This window comes from Melospiza georgiana, chromosome 1 (genome assembly GCF_028018845.1).
Source record: "Melospiza georgiana isolate bMelGeo1 chromosome 1, bMelGeo1.pri, whole genome shotgun sequence".
NCBI lineage: Eukaryota > Metazoa > Chordata > Aves > Passeriformes > Passerellidae > Melospiza > Melospiza georgiana.
This window is the reverse complement of record NC_080430.1, coordinates 43,847,333-43,868,628: the sequence shown is the minus strand read 5'-3', so window position 1 is coordinate 43,868,628 and position 21,296 is coordinate 43,847,333. Positions and strand designations below refer to the sequence as shown.

The window sequence follows — 21,296 nt, the reverse complement described above, 5'->3', positions numbered from 1 at the left end:
AGTTTACTTAAGGCAGGTGGGATTAACCCTAACTCCCTGTGCTGGCTTAGGGCTTCTAACCTTCAGCAACTCTGGTTGAACAATGGTTTTGGCCACCCATTAGTTTTGGAGCCTGGTAGTGACCCCTGCAAGACAATGCTGCTTTCAAAGGGTGGGTGCCAGGTGTCATTGCTGGTTGAACACCCAGATATGAGGAAAGGCAAACTTATCCAACAATTGAAATAAAGGATATGTGACTAAAATCTTATTAAAGCCATGAAGCTCTCTTAAGTTATATAATAATTTTGAATGTGTCTTGTTCTGCATGGCAGAAAAAGCTTTTCAATTTGTATGATAAAACTGCATCCTGCTTGGCACGGAACAACAACACCTATTTGGAAGCCAGAGGAAAAACCTGGGGAATCAGGGAACATTTGCTTTCCCCTTTTGTCCCAGCATAATGTCTGGCCATGTCCTGACTTGTAGTCAGGACCTGAATTACCTCTTTGTATATAAAACTAGAGGTCTACTCATGTATATTAATATATAGGTATGCATATAACAGAGAGCTATTAAATATGTATGTACAATATTTAGTGTGAATACCGAGCCATTCAGCAAAAAAAAAAAAGATTTTTTTGTGCTGTTTACATCTTCCCTCTGTGCAGAGCAAATCCATAAGCCATAATAACAACAGTGCTCACAGTTTATTAAAATGGCTGGTGCTTTGATCTTAATGATTTGTTTTACTGGTGCTGGAATACAAGCAAGTAGCCATGAGTGTAGCTCATCCTTCATTCTGCAGTGATTGCTGTTTCTCTCAAAGGAAAAATGGGCTGGAATGGTACTGTAAATAGCTTGTTTGCAAGGATAAATGTTTTCCTTGTACACAGTGCTAAAGGCTGAAATACTTCCTGAATGATCTTATATTATTGCAGGTTTTAATGATGTTATTGTGGGTGAAGCCTATGGCAGGTCTTGCAAATCTGCTCCTCACTTTGAAATCTGATTTCTGCAGTTAGTAGTTTTTCTTTTGCTTGTGCTTATTAAGAATCTCATTAAATTACATTAAATATTTATCTTTGCATTAAAACTTCTGTTCTGAATCAGCAAGACACTAGAGCTTATTGTCTAATCCCATTGAATTCAGTCTGACTCAAGCTAATCCTGAGGTATTATGCAAAGTATAGACGGCACTAAAATGGAATTAAGAGTTTTACTGAATTTGAACTTTATTATTAATTGTTTGCCCCACACACAAATGTCCACTGCCTCCCATTTACCTGGCTGATTTTTTAAATTTTTTTCCTACACCTAGTTTTATGTTTGTGGATACATTCAGATTCTTCATTGGATTAATAAAAAGCATTCACAAACAAGTAGGAGAATCAGTTTTTGTGTGATAAATCAATATTCATTCATTGAAAAGACAAGATTAGAGGTAGTTTATCAAATGCTTTTACTGCATTATCAAATCCAAAAGCATTTACTGCATTGGATATTTGTGGAACTCCTGTTCTTGATGGGCCATCCCCATTCTTATCTAGGCACTCAATGCACGATTCCATGTATTTAAGCACACAGTTTTGTAAAGTCCTGTCAAATTTATCTTTTTTTTTATCCAAAACCTATTTCAAAATAGTCTTTATTCTTAATTATTTTAAATCTCTCTGTTAATTCATTCACTCTTAAAGATACTGCAGATTTTTCTTCAGTTTCAAGATTCATTGAAACACATGGAAGATAAACTCTGTTTCCTGACACTGATGTTTTCTTTTCATTAGGCAAATAGTCTCCTTAACTCTAAATCTTCAAGTAACTCCTTGAAAGTGACATTCACACTGAGAGAGTGTGTTAACAAATAAACTGCTTGTGTAAAGCATACTTGACCAGCAACTTCCCCAAAGGCCACTAATGAACAAAGAGTACATTTTTCCTGCAAAGGGCAGGATCTATTTATGTGTAGAGCTCTACAAAATACTTAGGAATGAAAATTTAGAAACCAGGCCACATTCCACAAAAGACATGAAACTCCTGAAGTCAGTCTGAGTTGCATCATTACCTTCTGCAAACAATTAATTGCAGCAGTTGCTGATTAAATGCAAAAATTGCTCTTTATGGTTTCTTTTTCATATTTTAGGCCTGAGCAAGTATGTTCACTATGACTGAAAACTGTTTATAAGCCCTTCCTGCTCTGTAAACTGCACTTCAAATTTTAGAAGGAAAAAAATGAAAGGAGAAAATAATAGGACCAGGGTTCCCAGCCCAATATGATGCTTTTGGTGTAGATCTAAGAAGTGAAAAAAACACATGCCTGAGTGGTTTCAACTGTCTCAGAAATATTTTTCCTGAGGTACCAGCAGAGGGCAGTTGGGGAAGAGAAAGAGAACGAGGGATTTGTAACACAGTACGTGTTATGGAAATCATCTATAAATCAGTGCAATCAGTCCCAAATACAAATATCAATCCTTACTTAAATACTGTGATTTCAATTAAGGCTTTAAGTGGAGAGAGATCCCAGACTTTACACCTTTCTTTAGTAATCAGAAGCTTGTCCCCAAGAAGCACTTAACAGGTCACTTCATCCTGAAGCTCTGTCTGGGTTTGTGGATGAAAACTCAGAAAGCTACCTTGACTGGAATGATCTGTCTCTAGGTAATTTTGCCAGACACCAAGAGAAAACCGAGGCAAAAGAATGATGCCTAGAATTACTGGTGCTATATCTGACATTAAATATTTCATGAAGTTCCTACATAGAGCTGTAGATGTTAAAATTTTATCTACTCATGCAGATCAATAAATAAAAATATGCTTAATTATTAAGCATCTCTCTTTATCACTTTAATTACAGAAACAACCTTTCTTGAGGCTGTTTAGCAAAAAGCCTGATTAGCATATCTAAACAAGTTTAAAAATCTTCAGAGGAAAAGACATGAATCTTTTTATTTAGTGCTTTAATAGGACCAAATTTGCATAGACATACAAGAAAACAAGAATTGAGAAACAGTAACCTATACAGACAAACTTGTAGCTTATGTTTGTCAACAAGCTCAGGTGTGGGTAAACATATTCTGAAGTGTTTGGATTACCCAAACAAGGTCTAGAACTGCACTGGCAAAAAGGAACCATTGATAGATTCCATTTACAAACTGCAGTGAAAATCCTTGGATTTAAGCTGACGACCCAGACTGGCACAATTACATAATGAATGCAAACATATATTCAGTATTTGACCTTGCAGAACCTGTCATTTGTAGACTTCTGCCACATAAGGGTTCCCACATCACCAAGGAGTTTCCACAATCACTACTTTTTATCCCAAGAATCAGTACAGAAGAATTAGTCTCATACACCAACTGTGTTGGGAAGATGACTTCATAATGGCTTCTTTTGCAAATGTACATACATGCAGATGTGTGGGGGTGTGTGCATGTATTTAAATACACATCTATCTGCCCCTCCTCTGGGCAGATCCTGACAATTCTTGCAGCTCTGCCTTTTCCATTGCCAAGTTTTCATCTTTGTGCCTTTTCTTCCAGGAACTCAGTTCCTATGCCAATGCATCAGTCACAAGCAGTCCCTTCCAAGTTTCTTTTGTTACAAAACTGCTTAGCTGCAGCTACCTCCAAATGCTTTTCAGACCTCTGCTGCATTCTGTCAGCTGGTAGAAACCTGAAAATCTGAACTTTCTACATGGCTTTTCTGTGTGGTCTGTACTATTTCTCAGCTCAGCTTGAAATCTCCTCTGAAGAGCATTGATCAGTGCAGTACTTGATGCTTTTCTGCAACTGTGCAATTGGATACTGTAGGGATTTCTCTGTCAAAAGTCCTTTCTGAAGAAAAGTACATGACATGTAAAGCCCCGCAAACATTGCATTCCACCTACTGCTGTTGAAACCAGACATTTGTGTAAACAATGAGTAAATGTTCATAAGTAAAGGAGCAATTTCTGTTGTCATTTTCACTGATGCCATTTTATATTAATTTAGTGCACCTTTAGTCAATGCAATCCTTTCCACAATTTCAGAAGCACGGCTTTCCTCTTTGCATTGTTAAGGACATCACTAGTTTAGTAATCCACACCATTATATTAGGGTATAGCTGAGAATTATTCACATTTGGAAACCCATCTGTGGGGCAAATGAACACCTTGCCTGAGTTGACCTTAACAGGTTTATGTGTCCAATTGCTCAGTTAAAACTAGTTAATTCTTGTGAATTAAGTTGCATTTATTATTATAGTATCACCTACAAATTCTTGTGAAATTGACCTTGGTCAGAGATTCCAAATTATCAGATGAACAGAAGATAGTAACCCATTTCCTCCTGCATATTTAGTGATGCCTAGCTGAATGTGTGTAGTCATCAGTACACTTCAATTATGGTATTGCTTTAACTTATTTTCTTAGTGTTCTTCATTTTGACTTAATATCATTCCAGTTTTGGTAAAATTACATCAGCAGCTCATTTGATTGCATTAAGTCACTGTATCATCTCTATAAAGGTTTTATCCTGCTCATCCTAGAAAGTTCATTTGTATCTTGAGAGCATTTGATGAGAAATTCCTCTCCCAGCAGCTCTCTGTGTATATATATATATGCCAATGCAGTCCTGGGATCCCCTCTTCCCAGCACACCCCTTATGGACAGATATTTTCTGATATAAAAGTGTTGCAGAGCAAGATCTCTTAGCAACCCTTTTCAATGTAATTTGTAAAAAAGGACAGAATTATGTGCATATGTGGTGGCAAAGCTTTTGTTCTTGTGGTTGCCTAGTGCAGCACACACTGTCAGCCACACTTGTGGTTCAGGAGGGCAGGGCCCCGTCTCTGTTCAGTCTGGGGTTCTTCACAACCTGGTGGAATTCAGCCTCCTGCTTGCAGTGTGGCCTTCAAGACATGTCAGATTTTAAACATCTGAGATTACAGATTGTGTGAAAATCACCTTGTCAGTGATGGCACAGATGCCATCATCTATGCATAATGCCACAGATAAGCCAAATCACTATATATAGAGTTAGGGTTTTGGAAGGTTTAGAGACATGCCAATCCCTTAAAATACAAGACTGTCTGAAAACTGCCTGGTTTGAGAAGTTAAAGACAACTTGTTGTAGCCTCTTGCAGCATCTCCTTTCCTTGTTTATTCCCAGTTGTAGAGTCTCATTTATTTTTCAAGATGCATTTTACTGAATTGGGTCATTCATGTAGGCATAAATCAGCTCATTGCAATTTATTTGTTATCTTGCAGGGGAGCTTGACATTTTGTCTCACCTTCCTGATTATGTTATTTTATTAGGCTATTCTTCTAGCAAGTGATAGATCTCACTGCCATTTCCTTGTGATAGATCTCACTGCCATTTCCTTTTGCTTAACCTACTCCTCCCTAAATCTCTGGAGACTTTTTTTTACTGTGTGTATTCCCCAGCCTCAAAATTTCTGAATTTACTTGATATTTTTACCCTGCAGAGCTTCTTTTGCAATTCTTTAATGTTAACAAGGGCAAGTTTAAATCCATTGTATCTGGATTTGGCTTGGTTAGTTATTTCATGAGTTGATGCCTTTTGGTGGTTAGCTTCAGGGGATTTGTATTCCCCTGCTTCATTAACTATTTCTCCCTCAGGTGAGACAGGCGTTGCTTCATATTTTTGAAACACTATTACATGACAGCATCTATTTCTCAGTATTCAGCAGATTCCAGCTCCCCTAAGGTGCCTGAGAGCTGTAATTAAGGACAGTGAGTGAACTTTAATGTCAGGGTTTTGCACCCAATGACGTAGCATCTCTGTGAGAGCCCAGACCATGATGTACTGTAGCAGTGATTTACCACTGATTTACATGCTCCCAGACCTCTTTTGTGACCAAGATGGATGATTATCATCCTTGCTACTCCACTGGAAATCACTGTGCATTATGGACTGAAAGCCAGGCTGTGTTAGGCACAGAGCAAGCTTGACGCAACACGCAGTAACCTGGCCAAAACCAGGGATGTGGTTGTATCAAACCAGACATGAAACCACACAGTGAATATGTGGTGACAGAGAAGCAACCCCTTAGGGAAGAATCCAGGTCAGTGGGTGAAAACACTGCTACTGCTGAACTCCTGTGGTCTTTCTGGCTCTGACTGGGGCAGGCTGAGAGCTGGACCAAAGCCTGGCTCTGCACCCTGAAGGAGCACAGGTGGCTGTGCAAGAGTGCAAGTGGTGAAATGGATGGGCTCTGGTCCCTTCAACTGAAATGGTTTTATTTAGCCCTATTTGATCATAGAATCATGGAATGGCTTGGGTTGCAAAGGACCAACCCCCATGCCAGATCATGTCCTTTATTTGCCCAGCTCTGCTTGCAAAGCGGGAGCTGAAAATGTTTAAATATTTCAAATTATTTCTGTATTCTGTGTTTTCTTTGGAACTGCTGTTAATCCCTGTAAGCTGTTATGATTCACAATTTACTGGCATCAAGCCCTTGTCAGATAAGTACTAAATAATATACTCAGAACATGATTCATTCATATGCTTTAGAAAAGAAAAAATTCAGTTTGTAGTCTTCCGGTTCACTCCCTGAACATGAAAGATTACAATTTTAATTGAGTTTAGAGATAACTCTATTTTGTTTGTGCTGTTTGCTGTTTTCTCTTCTATCTTTACCTTTTCTGAGCTGTTCTCCCCCTTCCTCTTTCCATGCCCCTTTCTCCTCCTTCTTTCTCTCCTCACATTCACACCTTTTTTAATTACATGTGTTACACACCTCCCTTTTTAATGTTGTCAATTTGAAATTTCTTACTAACAGAGGATAATTATCTGATTTTGTCATAAAAAAGTATGTCAAGTAGAGCAGATCAACAGTTTACTCTTTTAAGACTGGAATTGAAAATGAAAGGCATAATAATTGATTTTGCTGCCTCCAGTACTTTTAAAATATCTCCCTGGTAGTTCTGATCTGACCTAAGACCAAAATTACAAGTGACAGCTTAATATCCAGGGATTTAAGTCTGGTATTCTCCTTGCAAGCTGTAAATTTCAGATTCTCAGGTATTTGCGACTAAAAGTGAGCTCTTAGTGCTTCTCTCTCCTCACTCCATGTTTTTTCCTTCCCCCCATCCACTGCATCATTAGTACTGCTTGTGCTACTGTGTTGTTCCAGCATAGAGTGAGCAGGTTTTCATGCTGATGGTCTCCAAGGTCAGTTAAGTAGCATCCATAAAAATGCTGCATTGGATTCAAGAGAATAAACTTAAGGACGGCTACAGCTACATACCACTGGGCTTTAATGGGAACCAATAAAATTAGTCCAGAACAAGTTGTGCAAGTGGCTAGCTAGGAGTTAATCTTTCAGATTTAATAAATTCAGAATTAATATAGAATGGTTTAGGCCTTTTTTCTCCATACAATTAAAAACCCAGATTCCAAATTTCAATCTCGAAAAGCAACTGATTTACAGAGACTATAGTCCTGGCAACCTTTTTGAATCCAGGTATTGCTGCACTGCTGAATATCTCAAGCATCATCTCTCCCTGGGGCTTCTGAGGAGGTTGCAAAATGTCTTTAGTGTCTGACTAATTAATTTTACCTAGTGGAAGAGTTTTCTCCATCTCATTAATAGGAATAGCAAATCTTTTCCAGAATAAATGTAATATCCTGATTTCAATGATACTCTATGTCAGAAGGTACCAGTGGTTAATGAGACAGGATTTTGAAATGTTCTTTATTTTGTCTCTTTATAATAAGCATATTTCTTTCCTTCCAGTAGCCCCTTTCACTGGACTTCCTAGTGAAATAGAAAATAGGATCATTATCTGTATCACTTTTACAGATTTACAAAACCATAATATTACCTCTATTCATCTCTTTTCCTGTAGGTGCAGTACAGGTCACTGAAATCTCTCTTCTCTCTGCCCCATTAGTGTTTTGATTTGTCATTGCTTTTGCTCTGCTTCCAGTAGATAGCTTGAAGGATGGGTGGTTAAAACTAAGCAATGTCTCAAAAGGACAATATTTTCAGATATTATTTTCTGCTATTGAGTTATGCTATTTTTGAGGTTACTGACAAACTTTTTTCTAGCTGGTTGTATTTCTGTTCAGAAGACTGCAGTCTTGGAGCCCTGACAATTAATTTCTCTGTGCATTAATTTACATTGATCAATATGAACACTGAATCTGAACCCGCTCCCTGATTTTTCTTTCAGGGTGACTGAAGACTACAAACTGAATTGTTTCTTTTCTAAAGCATATGAATTAATCATGTTTCTGAGTATATTATTTAGTACTTATCTGACAAGGGCTTGATGCCAGTAAATTGTGAATCATAACAGCTTACAGGGATTAACAGCAGTTCCAAAGAAAATACAGAAATCATTTGAAATATTTCAACATTTTAAGCAATGCCATAGATCTGCTCAGTCTTGGGTACCTTTCAGTAATATATGCATGTTTGACTGAAAAAGTATCAGAAGTCATATACATCTGTGCTTGCATGACTACTCATGGTCCTTAAATTACTGGGTATAAAATTTATAGTCTGATGCTTTTGCTTTTTTGATCTTCATGTCAAGTACTTCACCTTTTTGAAAGTTATGCCACATTTAAATTTTCAAGGGAACCTATGTAGAACAAAGAAATTATAGAAGGTGAAGTAGATGTGACAGAGTAATTTTGTAAACATTCTGCCAAGTCACAGTCCTCTATTTCTTACTTGATTCTGTAAATTTCAGGTCCTATAGAACTAGCTTTTTTTCCAGTTGCATGTTTCTCTCCTGTCCTTTCCCTTTATCAATCTGCCTCCAGCAGGACAGTGCAGGCAGTTTCCTTTTGCGCGTCACGGACACTCTGGCCACCTTCAAACAAAACAAGTCAAAGTTCCTGAGGTTGCCTGAGGCCAAGCACATGACACTGCCCATGTCCTTGTGTCTCAGCTTTCTTCCTCCCAGCACAAACTGGTGATGCCCAAACTGCATTTGGGAGCAGTGTCAGGCACAGCTGGACCTGATGCCTCGTGAAGGCTGACCTAGAACAGAGGCTGGACGGAGTTAAAGAATAAAGTAGGGATTTATTAAAAGGCCTCAATGGATACACCTTGGGCAGTACAAGAGCCCAGCCAGGGCTACATCCAAGCTGAGCCCAAAATGGACAACCAATCACTAGGTCTCTCACTTTCATAAGTTCTGGTCCATTAGCAAATTGGAGTTAACTGTCCAATTATGGCTTTAGATTATGAAGTCCCATCCTTCTTGTTTTTCTCTCTTTATTCCACTGTTGTTTATGCTCTTGGGTCTGAGATTTGGATCAGTTGTCCATGGTCCCCAGCTAGAGTGAGAATTGCTTTGTCCACCCACTCTGTGAAGAGAGCTTACCATCCCCCAACATGAAGCTCAGAACTACACACCAAAGCAGCACAGAATCTGAAAAATACAAAAGCCAAAGCCCTGAGGTTTGGTCTGAGGCATCAGACCCAGCACAGTCCCTGGGAGGTCTCTGGGGGTTCTGGTTGGCAGGAGCCAGTGCTGCACCAGAGAGGGTGCTCACAGATCATGTCTGTGGCTATGTCCCATTGCTTCAACCAGGGTTGCAGGCCTGTTTCCTACTATAAATAACACCCAAATGTCTGATCAAGCACTATGAAGAAAAAGGAAACTGGTTCTCACTTTTCTTCTTTCAAGTGAGTTTCAATTACAAAGAAAAGTCATTAGAGCAAATCCCTTTCCTACTGAAATGCCAGGCTGAGTAACAAGGCTGGAGTCTCTGATGCATGTGATTCACCCCTGAGGCAGGAGAAAAATCTTCTTTTCATTTTCTGACTGTAGTTTAAGTCCCTGAATGGCCTAACCCTTGACATAGCTTCCAGAAGCTGGGAAGCTGCTCTGCTTTCTTCTGCATGCTGCCCTGATATCCCCGGGCCTTTTAGAGCAGCTCTGCCACACCACAAAAGGATTATCCTGGAAGTGAGAGAATTTTTGTCTGCCCTTCTGGGTCACTTTTTCCCTGCTGTGTCTCAGTAGTGCAGGACGAGCAGAATGAGGGCAGCAGGCTCAGCTGTAGGATTTGTTTCTCATATGATCAAGCGAAGGGTGGATGGGAAGACTAGAGGGGGTTATATTGTAAAACTCCACTGAGCCATTAAACTGCTCATTTCCTAAAGAGTAAATATTGCTAAACACCTTGTTTTGTGTGGTAGAAGGGGAATACATTTAAATACATACATTTGAATTTTATTTTTATTCTGAAAGCTATCAGCTGCAATTTTTGAGGTGTGGTCAGGGAATGACATTATGAGATCTTTTTTATGCAAGGGATGTCATTAGTGTCAAAAGTTTCCCTTCTTACCTTAAAAATCAAGCTCCAGTAGCACGTGAGAGTTAATTTCTTGGTCCCAGAAGCTTGAATCAAATTGCTAGAGGTATGGACTTAAATTCTGGTGAGCTGCCTAATGAGAGTGTGGAGCTATTCTGGCTGAGACAACAGAAAGTACTAAGCACAGAAGACCCCAGAACACTCAAAAAAGCAGCCATATGTAGCCCCATCCTGAGGGGCTACATGATCCTGCTTCACTCTTTCACAATGTAATGGCTGCACTTATTCAAAAAGGAGATGTGGGAGGTTCAAACATGAAGACAAGTGTCCTGACTGTGGAGGTAAGGCATTCTGGGTGCAGAATAACAGTGGGGGCTGTGCCACTGTGTGACTGGGAATGTGGGAGGCTCACCACCAGAAGGAGAATCCAGGCTGCTGGAGGTATGACTTATTGCTGCAGAGCAGAAGATGGAGCTGTGAATACAAGAGTGCCTACCCTTGTTTACACTCCAAAAACACTGCAGTGGAATTCAGGCACTGGATGGGTTCAGGCATCTCCCAGTTGTATAACTGCTGCCAGCATTGAACTTAGACACTTATGTTCAACCTAAGTAAAATTCTAAGTAAAATTCTTTTTTAGTCTTTGTTTGTTCTTGCCCCAAATCAATTAACTACAGCTCCAAAGAGTTTGATTTTCTAATCCAGCCATGCTTAATCATTTATGTAAAACAAGATTTATTTTTTTCCCCCCTTTCAGATTCTTTTCTAATGATTTCTTCTTTCTTGCCCTCAAAGTGTGCCTGAATTCCCTGCATCCATTTGTAAGGGCTTTCCCTCTTCCAGGAGTGTTTAATCAAAGAGAATGCTATCAGCAGGTGGTTAGCATAGAATGTCAGCAGCCACTTCATTTCTGACATCTCTTGGGAAAAAAATGTTTCATTACCGTGCAAATGATGTTAGTCTTCCTTTCCAAGATCCATTGTCACATGGTGTAACATACGGTACACAGAACTGTGCTCCCAAGATTTATGCAGCAGAGGGGACACAGTTCTGCTTTCTTTTAAATTTTTCTTTAGGTTGTATCTGAAATATCATGGTGCCTTTAACAGCCTATGCCAGACAAAAGAACTGAGCAGCTTTAATGGGTGCTAATATCTTTTTGGAGTCTGTCTGGGATGTGAATTATTCAGTTGATACTTGGAATGGCCATCTCTTGAACTACACCAAAAATACTGAAGCTGCTAGCCTCTACTGGGAATTTTTAAAAGTTCCAGTCATGGTAGTTGGAATTCAACTTTTCCAAGGGCCGTGAAACCCTGTAAGTAGACTAGGGTAAACTTAGTCTGATTCATCAGAGGACTGGAGTACAGTTCAGTGACATCAGTGAGACTTCAGGATATGTCTGGAATTAAGCATATGTTTGAGTGAATTGTTAACCTCAAGTGTATGATCAAGTGCTTTGCTGACTCAGGGACAAGACATTCCTTGCAGCTTGTTGTTTTCCACTTTGCCATCTGGGAAGAGGCAGCTTGACAGCATGTGGGCTGTGTGAGACATTATTGCATTTCTGAAAGGGTATTAACAGCTTTGAAGTTTCCAGGTTCTCTGAATCAGGTATTTTTTCTCCTGCATGTCTAACTGGGGTAAAATAACCTCACTGTAGTGTCTGAAAGCAAACTGACCATGCCAAGGCATTTTGGCAGGTTATCAGTCAATCTAAGCTTAATTAAAATAATCTCATGTTTTAGTGGAACTGCTAAAGATGCAGGTGGAAAGCTGTACAGAACCTGCAGGTTTGGGACCATGAAATTGCCCCTTTCTGATATTTTAGGAAGTGCCTTTTGAGCAACTGGACAACTGTAAATTTGTAAACATTTTTAATCTGAGTCATAGCTTCACTAGATTCATTTTCTGAGCTGGGGGAGCACATCCATATTTATATGAAATAAATGTTGTTACAGGCTCTTCAGTCAACAAACTCTCTTGTTTCAGCCAGGTAATGCAAAAGAGTGGGTAATACAGACTTGTTATTGCATTTGTGGGGGAAGTAAAAGACATCCTGATCTTCCAGTATTCTCCAAGTGATTTTAACTGCCCAAAAATACTAGGAGCTCTACTGAAAAATCTTCCATAACACACTCCCCCTAATTTGTTCAGTGCACAACCCTACTTCTCCAATCCAGTACCCTTCCACTCTGCCATCACTTGACTTAGAAGCCATTTCTGTGCTGTTGTGAGGCTTTGCATTTCTCATGAGTGCATACAGAGGAATAAATGTTTATTGTAAAAATATTTCTCTATGGGTACTCTTATATATTTTTTCATTCTTTTCCAGTGACAAAATGTTCCCAGCCTTTGGATTTGGAGCAAGAATACCCCCAGAATACAAAGTAGGTGCCTAAGTGTAATTTTCTAATTTCCTTGAGTTATGAGACTCAAATTAAGGGAGAAATGGTGAAAGGCAAGGCAGTGGCAAACGGGAACAGCTACTCTGCTTGTTTTCTTCAATCTGGCTTTCTCATCCAATGATCCCCAGTGAAACCAGAAATCAGACAGGGCTAGACTTAAAATAATTGTTTGATGATACCCAAAATATTTTATGGTATTGGAAAAGCTTTGTTAGTGGATGGTACGAAGAGAAATGATGTTTTGAGCATCCCTTGCCAAACATCTTCCTGAAAATAAAGACTTGAGAAGAATTTGGCAAAATTCCATGTCATGGCGGACACTGTCATTGAGTCAACAATGTTCTTGCATTTCTCTACCAGGAAGAGAAATACAAGAGCATGTAGCCATGCTAGAGAGAAGTGGTATTTATAAACAAAAAAACCCCAAAAACTAAACAAAAATAAAAACAGAAACAACAACAAAAAAATTTAAAAGTGATCTGCAGTGATGCTGCAACTGTGAGCATAAATATGCCATCTAGTAGGCTTGGAGTGAAGACAGTGAAGTAAAAGAAGGAGCATCCACCCAAAAAGAAAGGCCCAAGAAAAAATAAGGAGAAATTCAAATCCTTTGTTTCACAGAGGTTGTGTGGGCAGAAGAGTAGTTCTGCATAGATAAGTAACCAAAATCTTGGTGGGCAATCTGCAACCCAGGTACTGTCTGAAAAGGAGAAGTATCAGCCATCTAATCATGCAGACTTCATCCAGTGTCCCTGTGTGCCCTGCTCTGGTTGTGTCTCTGGGCTGTGGCTGAGGTAGGGAGGTGAACACTAGCCAAGTAAGAATTTCTGAGAGGGATTGTGTGCATTCTGCCTTGTAAGGCATGAGTCAGCAGATGAGCAAAAATGCACCAGTGTGTTCCTCACGGCTTGTAGGCTTGGTACCTGCAGAAGAATAATAGTAGTGATGTACAGGGAATTTGATACATGTCTTGCAAACAGATGTCTAAGGTAAGTTCATGTATGTTTTAACAACATTGCTTTCTCAGATTGTCTGTGCCTGGCAAGGTGTTTGCCTTGCTTTGTTCCTTAAGGGTAACACCAGTGTTAGTGCTTTCCAAAGTCAGAGATGTCTTCCAGGGCTTTGATATACATTTTAATGTGGTATTATGAGCTCAGACCATCTGTGTCTGTTGTATGTTTGTTCCAACTGCAGCAGCTGACAACCATCACTCTTATTTAAGGTGGTGTGTCAGGGCCTGGTTGTTCCAGCATCTGTGAGGTGACCACCGGTGCATGGGGGAAAACTTACAACATTTCCAGTCATAGGGAGTCATCCTTATCTAAGGACTGCTTGAAGGAAGGTGTTACTGTGTCAGCTGAAGTCAGATAAAGATCCCAGCACAAAGGTGCTCTTCTCAGCCAAAATAATCAGCTGGTAGCACTGATACTTCAGGTCACATGAACCTGTTGGCAACAATGCAGTTTTGTTAGACTCCAGTATCATCCTTCTCACCTGATTGTGAGAGCACATTTCAGGTGCTAGCTGGAAAACAGATGTCTTGCCAGAAAGTAACTTCAGGGGTCTGTGTAACCAATTGTTCCTGCAATCACAAACATCAATTGGTTTTCTGCTTTGGCAGAATTAGCGTTTGGATAATTTCCTGACAAATGCCCTTAAGAAACTCAGATAATTGCACTGAACTTAGTAGTCCATGAATGAATGAGGAGTCTTATCCTGTAGCATGAGCTTTCCTGAACAGTCTGTCCGTTGCTAACTTCTCAAAGCAAGAAAATGAATGGGACTCAGGACCTTCAGATTTTGCAAAGTTCAGGAAAAGTAAGGGTAAACTTCAGAAGATGGGGCTGCTTTCTTGTGGATTACATATGTGTGACTAAATAAAACAAATCCCAAAGTAAATGGAGATGCCGCTGAAGGCCGGAACAACATCTTTAATTTCTGCTATGGAAACTTGTGACAAAACGTGACAAAGACAAAATGACATGACATCAGCTCTCAAACATAATAAAATTTTGAAGAAGGCAAGAACCACATTGCAGGGGACAAACTCTTCTGTGCCACAGTTGGGGATCAGTAATCAGCTTGGTGTCTATCATGGGCACATCCAGCTGGAACTGCATGAGGAGTTAACAGTCATCTGTGCCATAGTTCAGTCCCTCCCTTAATACTCTACACAGTCCATGAAAGTACCTGGCTTCTTAAAATAAATCATATCAATACTTCTGGGTCCCTGCTTGGCTTTGACTGCTCTTCTGAATTCAAAGATACGTCCTTCAAGAGTGAAAGGTCATCTTCATCATGATGCATTATTAAATCAGGACAAATAAACCTGAAAATCCTTCAGTAACTTAGTCTACACTCGTATAAAGTAAATTCAAAGCCAACAATGATTAGGTTTTGATGTGGAAGATAGCAAGGATGCATAGGAAATGGAGAAGAAACAGATAAAATTAAAAGTAACAGAGACTGAAGGAAAAAAGTGCTGCCAAGTTTCTTCCTTAACCTTTTATTTCCTGCTGCAAAAATGTGCTAACATGCTAGACACCACAGCAACAGTGCAGATCTGGTGCTATTCAAATGAGCTTTTCATGTTTTCAGTCACAGGTACTACAAGTCATACATACCATACATTTGTTTTACTAAAGGACAGCAGTGCCACTACTGTAACAATTTTACATCTTCAAATTTAAGTTGAATCGGATGAGAACTTCTAAGTTCTGACCCCATCATGTGGATAAATCAGCTTCTCATTAATTTAGAGTGTCTGTTTTCAAGCCTCCAGTCCTAATGAAGTGATCTAACCTGCTCATAGCATGTTGGTCTCTGCATTCCAGCATCTGGTCTTTTATTTCTTTCAGTAGACAACAAATTGAACTAGGGCTATGGAAGAAATTACTTCCACTGCCAAGGGTTCCTAAGTAACCACGGAGCCCCCATACAACCTAAATAACATATCAGCAATATCAGTTTCTATCTCTTCAGGCTTTTCATAAATCTCTTGATGTTCTACCCCTTTAAATCTTGTTCTTATATATGTTTTCTACAGAATTTCCATTTCAAGAGCACACTGCTGTGTTGTGTTGACATTTTTTCCCCTCAGTTCATCTCCAAATGACACACTTCAGCTGTTAGTAGAAAACCAGCAGTTTCTTAATGGCAAAAGGAATCTGTGGAAGTGAAGGAAGCAGGAAATGCCATATACATCATTCTTCATCAGTGTAGAGATCTTTCATCTAATATTCAACAATATGAGCTTCTTCCACCAAGACCTGACAAACACATCACCCTGTTCCTTGATCTAAGTAAAGCTCTGGGAGAAATATTTCCCTGGAGGGTGAGTTTCTATCATACAAACTTCCAGAATTTTTTTTTTTGTTTTGGTGGTTTTGTGTTGGTTTTTTTTTGCAATGAAAGGAAGCATCTGAGAAGTCTGATGTAAAGTGAAGTGGTGGTAGATAATATGGACTCAGACATGGCTGTGAAAGGTCACAGTGAAGAGGAGGAAAGAAAGCAAACCACATACACTGACTTCTTAGCAGGCAGGACTCAAAGGAGATGAAAAACCACACAGCAGCACAAAACTTACTGTTAAAATGAAAAGCAAGTTCAAATTGTGTCAGCCCCATGACAGGTGGATTGTCATTAATGAAGGCCTGTTCCCTAAAGGAGAACTGCAGCTGACACCTGAATAGATACTAAACAACTTCCAGTTTGTTTTAAGAGAGTCCTGGTTATTTCTGTATTTTTAGTGAAAGCTTCATTGCCTGCTTCTGCTGTGAATGTGTGCTGGAGACAAACTCACTGCAGTTACAAACACAGGGCAGCATCTTTACAGCCCCAGCCTGCCCTGGTTTGTTGGATAGCTGAGGGACTTGAGAAGTGCTGTGTTCTTTATGATTCCTGCACTTTTCAGGAGAGGAGATTGATGGCTAAAATATATGCAAACCTGACAAAAAAAAAAAAAAAAAAAAAAAAAGGATGTGTAGCAGACCAAGGGACAAAACAGAATTAGTCTCCTTATCCATGCAAGTTGGATTTAGACATGGAAACTTGGGCAGCATGTACAAAAATTAAGTATAAAGGGAAATAAGTGGCCCAGCTTTGCCAAGCAGAAATATGTACAATGTATCTTAGTGAGAAACACAAGCTTTCCAGCTCCCAAGCTGTTTGATTAATGAGCATTCTGAAAATAATAGCTTTTGACCAAAAGTACTTGAAATTCATTAGTGTCTTAAGCTTTTGCAAAATATGCAGGCATTTCATATTTAGTTTTCTGAATGACAGTAGCTTAGTAGCATTCAATTCATTCACAGATAAGTGTCCAACATAGTGCATTTTGGCATTTACACTTGTATGCATCTATTGTTCATGGATTTTTTTTACAATTTCTATTTAAATTATTAAGAAAGCATTCCTAGAAATCTGAATTTGTCACATTGTTTGTCAAATAGTCCTAGTACCATCACCACAGAGAAAAGCTGGAGCTGTTTGGGACATGAAGGTTAATTTCAATGAATTCAACAATTTAGAGGGGGGGGGGAAAGGATTATTAATTTTCAGAATTCAGGCATCCATATTCATCATTTGAAAATAAAAACCATAGCTTCTTATTTTAAAAAATAGAAATTCAGTTAAAGGAGTTTAAAAAATGTGTAGGCCAAACTAGAATAACAAGTTTCAATGAAACTTAAATAAAATGCCTTTGCATAGTTCAAAAGCTTTCCAGCAATTTGCTTTATCAGTGTTGGGGGATTTATTATTTTTCAGATTCCAAAATAGGATTTTTTTTTTTTTTTTTTTTGTGATTTGAGGTCTCTATCTGGATTCATAAAATATTTTTTTTAAGAAATCTCAAAAATTCTCATCAACTAGGAAATTCTCCTTTTCTTTCAGCCTAAATTAGAAATATTTCCAGCAAGGGCCATGCTATGAGAATGAATTTCACTGCATCCCAATATAAGGGATATTATGCTATGTTAAATCAATGTCATTTTTTCTACAAAAGTGGCCATAAGCATGTGGAAATATTGTTATAATTCTTCCAAGAGTCTCATGGGTGCCATCACATTGAAGGAAAACAGTGACAGGTGTTTGTCACTGTAAATGTACAGACAGTGAAGGAAGCATTATACAGTGGTAAAAAACAACATTTCTATAACTTGTCTTAGCAAAACTATTCTGCACTGTTTATTTAATTGTCATATCCTACAGAAACAGCCAGAAATGCTGTCACTGTAATCTATATTATAATGTATGATAGAACTAGTTAATTTGCTTGTTAAAAACCTTGAAGAAATTGCCTGTGAAATTTTGTGTTCCTGGTGTAGGGAGTTCCTAGTAGTAGTTTAATAATGCCACATCCATGAGGGTATCTGCTAAAGAATGTATCTGGAGCCCTGCAGAGGCAAAAGATTCATACAAGTGCAAGGGAATGTCTTTAGCTGCAGGCTTTGAGTGCAGTTCTGTGCAGCAGCCCAAATAACACCAGGCTGATCCCATATAATCACCTCTGCATGCCAGCATTTCTGTCTCCTTCCCTTTTATGGATTGATTTTATGGAGCAATGTTAAGAGAGGAGGGCTGAGCAGAGGGTCAGCTTCATATTTGAAACTTAGTCCAGGGTTGCAAAATCTTAGTCCAGTCACAAAACACTCAGGGTTTTGTGAGGACATTCCTTGATGTGAGGCTGACTTCCACCACAGACTGTGCTCTGCAGTTCTTGGCAAAATTCTCTGCGCCAGGTACTGATGTAAGGCAGCCATTCTGTATTTGTGTGACTTGACACATTCCAGGATTTCCTGGCTGATAGATCAGTCCACAATACAAACCATCCTAGTAAATTATATAAACATGCCTGCTTCTGAGCAGCCCAGTGTCTTCTTGTTTCCACTGAGGATTTCTCAGTTTTCAGCATCTTAAGTGTTCAAACTTTTGCCTCCTTTTTGGCATTAGTTTATCAGTTCTGGGAGTGTCACTCAAGGGCTGTGTCATTCAATATCAGAAAGATGCCATTGAGTATACCAGCTTTTGGTTCTATGTCATCAGTATGGTTTGCCCTTCAGCCACAAAGCCCTTGCATGTTTAATTAGAAAAAGAAAAAAAAGGGAAAAAGAAAAAAGAAAAAAAAGGAGGGAAACTCATCACCTTGCACTGTTTAGAAAGCAAAAGCATTGAATGTCTGATCCAAACCACCTTTTGACATGGATGAGCTTTGCATGGAGTCCTATCAGGTAGCAGCCCAAGTTTAGTAAGGCCTTCAGTAGGTGGTATAAGTCTGAAGTCTCTGCTGGTTTGGACACTTGAGTTCTGGACACCACAGGGAAGACAGCAAAGGGGCAGGTTGAAGCACACTTGGCTTTGCTTAACAGAGAGGGGGCTGAGATCTGAGCATTTGGAGAAGCTCTGCTTAAAACATATGTGCTGTTGCCTTGCCTTGAGTGATGATTTCCTGTTTGTGAACCATCACTGAGCTGCTCAAAGAATTTCTCTCCTCCACATTGTACTTAAATCTTGTTTAAATTGTGATATATTACTCAAGGAGCATAGGAAACAAGCCAATGCTTCTGCACATTCATTGTGTTTCCTGTGCTGCCTTCAGGGTACATTTTAACACTGTTCTGTGAATCAGAATGACAATGTATGAGGGCCATTTGCTTTAGGAGGATAGCAGCTGATGCTCAGACAGTATTATTTTTTGCATCATTGTGCACTCTGAGTAGACTTGGGCTTTCCTTATTGGCCTGTTAAATAATAGCCTGCGTCCCATAGCTCTGAACCAGATAAATTCTTTGCATTATGTGATTCTGAAAGAGGTATGGCAACAAAAGCAACCAAACCATGCTTGCATGTGAGATTGAAATACTGTATTCATAGCTTTTGAAAAGATTTGTATTTTCCTTTAGGTATAATTTCAAATGCATTTGGAATAAAGAAATAAAATCACTGAAGAGGCACAGTGTTTGAAGAATCAGTCTGCAATAGATAAACATGCATTGCCATCCTTTTTGCTTTTCTAACACAGTTAATGCAAAATACAGAAACCCTAAAGGAAAGAGAAAGGCTAATGAACAACAAAAAATATCAATGAGAAAACTCCCATAACAGGTTTTGACAGATGCAATTATGTTAGGCCTGCAGCTGGTTGTGAGACTGGCAGATAGCAGCTGGGCAAAGTGCACTGAGAGACACCCAGAGCAGCCAGGCAGAAGGGCTCTGACCACCTCTGAAGTGTATCTGGCAGCCCTGATCTTCTGTGCTGCTCCGTAAGGAACAGAAACAGTGACTTCCTGCATTATCTTCCATGGCCAAGTAGGATAGACTGGATGGACCATGTAAAACCCTCTCTAAGACTGATGCTTGGTGTAGGCATGCTGACTGCTGGGTGGAGGCAACTGCAGACTCTCAGTGAAGTTTTGCCTCAATTCTTTCTCATCATGGTAGAAGTACTGCTTAATAATGGCAGGCATCATTGTGGTAAAAGAGACTAGCATATGATGGGGAAATTCCATTTCTCCATGAAGAACTCTCTTTGGCAGTAATAAGCCAACTTACACCACTTCACTTTCACAGAAACTTCTCTGCAGTCACAAATTTGATCTATGGGACCCTTAGTCATAGACCAATTTCCATACCCTGCTGTATGGAGACATCTAAACTAGAAAATGGAACAGCAACATACAAAAAATAAATCTCTTCCTGCAAATAATCTGGCTCCATTGTACAGGAGGTTTGTTCCATATCACTAAAACTGCTGGCACTTTTGAAGATCCTACAGAGATCTATAGAACATTAAATGTGTATAATTGCAGTTATATAAATGCCTTCTTAAATCTGGGATGACACCTCTAAATTGAACTTCAAATTATGCAAATTACCTGCTAAACTCCCAGCCACTTTTTGCAAGTCAAATATATATATACATATATATAAAATATATGTATATAAATATATATGTATATTCACACATTATGCATTGTGGGACAAAATCTGAGCTTTTTCATTCAAGAAAAATTAAGACAAACAGAATTAAGAGGCTGGGCTTCAGACCCAAAGATATTAAAGGGAATCAAGAAAAAGAAAAATGCAGGCAAGAATAAAACTTAAAGAGGAATTCTGGAATGGGAGACTTACAGTGCCTAGCATTATTTAAGCATACAAAAGTCTTGTAATATTTTCCCAGGGGACCGAAGACAAAATACTTTGTTTTGTTAGAAAATCAGCTACTTTGTTGTATTCACAGTGAGTTCTTTTAAAAAACAGCTCTGTAGGATTTAATGATAGACAGATTGAGAGAGAGAGAGAGATATTGGAATATTCACCACATAGAACACATAGAAGGAAAACCAAAGAGTCTTCAGGATTTTTTTTATTTATTTATTATGCCCCAGAGTGACGTAACATTTTAACCAACTTCAACTCCTTACACTTTTTACACTACTATTGCACAGTGGATCATTGATTTCTCCATACAATTACTTTCCCAGTGCTCCTTGGCCTTAGATGGGGAACTGTTCATGCAGTGAGGTCGGGATGCAGAAGTGAGCTGAGTTTCTGCAGTCACTCCTATATCACAACCTGCATTCTCTCTCCTGCAGTCTGAGATGCTGAGCAAGGGAGAGCTGCCATTTAAATG

At 39.1% G+C, this 21,296-nt stretch overlaps 1 protein-coding gene across 2 annotated transcripts in view; it reads left to right on the top strand.

Annotated features, from left to right (window-relative positions):
- CPNE4 (copine 4) overlaps positions 1-21,296 on the top strand; it is a 229,979-nt gene that overhangs the window by 194,726 nt on the left and 13,957 nt on the right. For both annotated transcript variants that reach the window (XM_058018865.1, XM_058018857.1), the window contains one exon: positions 12,592-12,646. In XM_058018865.1, coding sequence (XP_057874848.1) covers positions 12,592-12,646 — 55 coding nt within the window. The remainder of the gene's footprint in view (positions 1-12,591; positions 12,647-21,296) is intronic.